Source organism: Triticum aestivum, chromosome 6B (genome assembly GCF_018294505.1).
Source record: "Triticum aestivum cultivar Chinese Spring chromosome 6B, IWGSC CS RefSeq v2.1, whole genome shotgun sequence".
Taxonomy (NCBI): domain Eukaryota; kingdom Viridiplantae; phylum Streptophyta; class Magnoliopsida; order Poales; family Poaceae; genus Triticum; species Triticum aestivum.
This window is the reverse complement of record NC_057810.1, coordinates 707,568,205-707,573,967: the sequence shown is the minus strand read 5'-3', so window position 1 is coordinate 707,573,967 and position 5,763 is coordinate 707,568,205. Positions and strand designations below refer to the sequence as shown.

Below are 5,763 nucleotides of genomic sequence, written 5' to 3'. Positions count from 1 at the left end.
TTCTGTCGTCCTTCATATATGTTACACTGACATACAATCTGCAAATGCAATCGTAAACTGTCCGGCTGAACCGCTTCACTGTTAAATTTCATAACAATAAGCCAACATTGCAAAAGGAGATGGTAACTGTTCTGACACCATTTTCCTGTAATATTACAAAATGTAGTTATGGATGCATCTAATCATGTCTCCTAGTGTGGATTACCATTTACCAATATCATGGTAAGCTTGGTTTTCATGCCTAGTCAGATATTAATGGAGCGCATTTTGTCAAAAAGTTTGGTCTCCATGCCCAAGGAAATATGGTTGACCATTCACGTGATTGTGAGATCCTCTATGCTATTCAAAGTACAAAAATACAACAGAATAAGAATGCCATCAACACAAATTGTAGTGCTTTTTAAAACAAAATAGCATGAACAATGACTCGGTCTGCGTCATATTAACACCCTTCTCCTTAGTACAAAAATGTGTGTTTGAGAAAAAATGAACAATGAGGTGCATACATGAGAAGAGAACACATAGTTGCACGGTATCAACATTTTCAAACGAACATATTAAAGTCCTGGATGTATTGGAAATATTCAGTTCTAATCTGAAATAAGACTTTTTTTTGAAACAGAGCTTTTGCCTCCGTTTCAAAAAAAAAAAAAACAAGGAAAGAGACTATGCCTGAGTTTTGTTGATGGAAGAACCATGCCCATCATTTCTAAACTGCAGAACGAAAAGAACACAAAAGCTCATGACTGTGATGCATAAGACTGATCAAGAAAATATTACGTATATATTATCACCGTGTAGTGCTGAATTCTTGGATCCTATTATCACCATCTCTGGTTCACAAATAATAAATAATCATCACATGTCCACAAAACTTGCACTCAGAGATTACTAAAAAATATAATGAAGGTTAATAAAACAAAGTGAACAATTGCTCATAAGAGAAAACTTTATGTAGTGATACATATAGTTCATGGCATACTTATGCAAGCAAATCAACTGCAGAACGTCAGTAGAGTTAACCAAGTGCATATACTTTGTGACCTCTGCCAAAACAACATGGACAATGCACTACAAGTCGCCTACCTCGTGTCATTGCTGTTGGTGCCGCCGACGTTGATGTCCCTGCACTCCACTGTTGTGCTCCTGCCTCTAATAAGCCTGCAGGAGAACAAATCGCTGCCATCGGTACAGAGGGACGATATGGCCGTCGAAGACGAGGAGAGAGGCGTCAGCTTGGATAGCGACCTCCTGCAAAACTAAGATTATTATTGGTAACATTGTTTGCTTCATCTGCTTCCAAAAATTCAACTAAAGCTCTGCTGCAGAAGTGCCTCTTGTCAGAAATGCAAAAATCTAAACCTACACAAAGATCAAAGAGAATTAGTATCTATCTAGCAATATATATATGGAGTGGCGCATGAAGTTGTGCGCCACTTTTGGCTAATATTCTGCGCGCACCAGCTTACCCCTTTTGTTATCGATGCACTTTCTCTGGCTGATTCTCATCGTAGCCATTTATTTCATTTCTGCCTCCAAGGTCCCACCATGCAGCAATACTGGATGGCTTTGCACTTTCTTCCGCCACTTCACACTTACCTCCTGGTGACGCATGGTTGGATGGCTTCGGTGCCACTGCTCTGATGGTTGAACAAATGGCTACCCTAGAGTTAATAATGCTCCAACATGAGCATCTTCCAATGTCAGCTGGTCAATTCCGCTCTCGCCGCAACCAGGATCTCCTGAGATATGATCTGTACAGTAAACAAAAGATTGTTGAGATGGTTTGTAGAAACTCACTGCAAGCTACATTCTCCAACAACAATTATAGATTCAGGTAACATTTTTTTAGCTATATAAAATCATGTATCTGAAATAGTAGTACAAAGGTACAATGTCATGCCCCCTATTGGCTCTTGCATAATTAACTGGATTACTATGTAATAATCATGTTACTGAAACAATACATAAGGACATGCAGTTTGCATGTCAAGTTTTCATTTAAGGATAAATTTAGGTATATGACACAATAAAATCAGAGTAGTAATTGTTCAACAGAAAACTGGTAGTCTCACTTTGATTCCTATGGCCAGTGGTCCTGGCAAGAGTTTTATTGCAAGCAAGAAAGCTTGGAACAAATCTGAATCCTTAGGTCCCTAATTAAAATCTGCACAACTGAAAATAAAAAACAGGGACCAATAGAACAAAGTATGGAAACTGAAAAGTAGTTCTTATGTAAACAACCATTTCCCTATCATGGTCAAGGGGAAGCAATGATGTGAGGATGGGGACTGGAACATGTGGAACCTCCCTTTTATCTGAGTTAAAATCAGCCCTACAAAATGGTATTCTCATTTTGAAAGTCAGCGATCGCCCCAGACGTTCGCTCTTGGGGAGTGTAAGCCCTAGTTGCTTCAGGCTGCATTTCCTCAGGCTTTTGAATGTCCATTTTATCTGTAAGAACGATGCCATAAATTTATCAGGTTTATCAACTGATTAATATTGGGCAAATCATATTGGCATGAAAAAGAGCGGGTACATATGGACAAACTTGGCTTTTATTGCTCTGCTTCTCAAATGGCCAATGCCATGCTACTTTATAACCTTGAAAAAAAATTAAATGCTCTCACAGATGTGAACATACTAAATCATGCAAACCCGTCATATCTTAATTCAAAAGTTGCATCATCATTCATAAAACACAAATAGCCCTGCCTTTGTTTTTATAGCACATTCCCGGAGGCTTGAGTAACACCTTGTTTCATGCACTCATCACATCAAGCTAGGATGTGATAAGGCTATTTTGCTCACATCATAGCACTCATCACATCAAGCTTTACTCATACACCGTCCCATAAGTGAAGGCATGAAAGCACCGATCAATATCCATATTAGAACAATGACAAATGCGCTTTCTGGTGCAGAAATGATTAGTGCATGCCAATTCAATTGGCATTGTCCACAACGACTAGTATTTGACAAGCAGCATACTGCATTCAATGTTGCACAACTAACATTTAACAAAACTGGACATAAGAACAATCTTATGAGAGTAAGTCAGCAATCTCACCGCCTAATGATTTTGCCAACTATTTCATAACAGGGATGGTTCAGAACATTCAGAGTGGCCATTCTCGTAGAAGCTTTTGATTTCCTCGGGGCGATGATTAGCCTAGCCAGCTAGCTATTTGCAGGCTTGGGACTAAAGTTTCAAAAAATCTCCAAGGTTACGTTATTCGAAGGTTATGTTCAAGACAAATTAATGTTGCAACATCATGTGAAACAACAGATCTGCATCTTGAAGAGATTGATGCAGATCTAGTGCTACGGATCCCTACTCTGAACCTTTTGTTCAAGGAATAAAGGCAACAAACCAAACAAACCATACGCAGAAATCCATAACAAGCCGGCAAAGCACATATAACTGGTGCCAAATCCATAACAAGCCGGCAAAGCACATATAACTGCTGCCTAGTGTATATTACATGAGAAGGTACTACAGACATACATAAGCAACCACATATAGTCAAATACAGTACATAACAAGCTGGCATGCACATATACCACTGCTGCCTTGAGCTGTTGAGCATCCATAAGTTAGGAGTACAGAGATACATAGCCCCTTAAAACAGTAATAACTTAGTAGAGCTGGCAATAACTTAAGAGATATGCGCTCATTCAACTTGACGCTCCTGAACCACCACGCCTTCACCTTGACGCTCCTGAAGGACGACTTCATCTTTGTTGCTTATCATAGAATCAGTGAAACAGATTGCGACACAGGTAAAGAAATACTTCAACGTAAGTGTACGCATCTTGTTTCCAACCTCCACATGTACATCAGAATATTGTCTTCAAAAGATGAACAAAACAATATGTTATATTTAACATCCCAGATGCAAGAGGTAGGAAAATTCGATAACCTGCTACTTAATTAAACATCACATGCTACTTACTTGATGATTTCTTCAGTGTGCTCACAATATTTGCCTAACACCTCTGCACTAGAGTGAAGATCCACATATGTAGCAGATTCAATATTGTTTCTTAGGAGAAGAGCCTTTTCGAGATCACTCTGCAATGGAATAGAGGAGCAATATGAGGCTGAGAATATAGCAACAAAGATGCTACCTTTAATCTTGTTAGGATTAGCTTTGTGTAAGTTCCTAGGATGCTAATTCGTCCATCTCCAGATAGAGCACAAAGCAGAGACACTACAGTATATTAGATGTGCCTCAAATAAACCAATTCCAAAAGAAATATTAGAGGAGCTGGCAAGTTAACGTTGATTGCCAAAACAACCAACCAAGTTAGCTAACTTCAATTTCATTACCAAATACACAATACCCAGGCTAGCTAGTTTGAGGAGTCACATAGACACAGTTCTGATTTGAATCCAAATATTTAACTATCATATGTGTAACTAACTTTCTAGACACAATAGCATTAAAAAAAGAACTGCAACCAATCTCATTGAAATTATTGAACTTCTCCTGCTGGGAGTTTACAAATGTCCAGCACCGACCTAAAGGTAAAAGGAGAAACATTTTCATGACAATTTAATAGCCATAACTGATGAAAAGATGGTTACTTAAGTAAACACACAATTTGCATATGAATTTCAGTGTAACCTGTAACAGCCAAAGGCACATGTGAAAACCATGAGATTGGGAAGGCAGATAGCTAATGCAGATGAAATAGTGCAAAAAAGGCAAGCCACAAGGATAGACGACGATGTTAATACTTAATTAGCGAGCCATGCACGAATGAGAATGCTGTACATACGCTCTAAAGACTAAAAATTGCTGCTTAACGAAACAAGCAACATGATGCAACAATTTGCAAAGGGTGCGACTTGAGGTACCGATCGGCGAAGGATAAAGATTCGAAATTGGGTAAATCGAAGAGACGAACTACCAATGGATTGGTGAACCATACGCATGCACACATTGATCACAAAACATATAGGTAGTGTCCTAGCTCTGCGTAGTAGGATGAACTGGTGATTTACTTAGCGCGGTGAGATTCACTTGAGCGCGGTGTGGGAGACGGACGGAGCAAACCTTTGGAGTTGTGGAGTGGGAGATGGCCAGAGGACCCGGCGCAGGCGAAGCCCGAAGGGCGGCAGGCCCGGGGATCCGTATCTTGGCGGCCAGGTTGCGTAGCGCCGCCACCGCCATGGTTCGCCGCCGGCACCAGAGATCGATCTGGAACAGGGATGCGGCTAGGGTTCGAGATTGGGATTCCTCTTTCCTTGTGTCTCGTCCCCTGTCCAATATATAAAAGAGAGCGTGCCTGGCGGGCCGGCCTGTCCCCTTGGGCTGGGCTGGCCTCGGTCCGTCTATTTTTATCCAAAATGCTAGCCATATACCCTCGTGTTTCACACAAAATCCCCAAATCACTAATTGAGGAGCGCTCCCCGCAACGATTAGTCGGGGAGCGCTCCGCGCGCGCCAAGCGTCACGCGCGGAGCGCTCCTGAGACTTTTCTGATGCGCTCCGCGCGCGACACTTGGCACGCGCACGGCTTCTTCCGTGATTTTCGGTTTTCCTTTTTGGTTTTTCCTTTTTTCACTTTAGTCCTTATACTTCTAATGTTTTGTAATACCTTTTGATCTGTTTTGAGATCTGTTTCTCTCTGGTGTGGGCGAACCCTCGTCGCACACTGTTCTTTCTTTGCCGTCGTCTCCGCCCGTCGCCGCCGCTGCTCTTGTCGCGTGGTTACGGCGGCAGCTGTTCCGGCCGCCGCGCTTGTTGCCTGCTC

At 41.4% G+C, this 5,763-nt stretch overlaps 1 protein-coding gene across 1 annotated transcript; it reads right to left on the bottom strand.

The window, feature by feature from the left end:
- Window positions 1-3,414: 3,414 nt before the first annotated feature.
- LOC123135050 (uncharacterized) lies at window positions 3,415-5,309 on the bottom strand. The gene is made up of 3 exons (XM_044554174.1): window positions 5,064-5,309; window positions 3,957-4,075; window positions 3,415-3,852 (listed from the first exon to the last, which is right to left on the bottom strand). Exons 1-3 carry the CDS (start codon window positions 5,178-5,180, stop codon window positions 3,675-3,677), a joined length of 414 nt encoding a protein of 137 aa, XP_044410109.1. The 5' UTR covers window positions 5,181-5,309; the 3' UTR covers window positions 3,415-3,674.
- Between the last annotated feature and the right edge of the window lie 454 nt (window positions 5,310-5,763).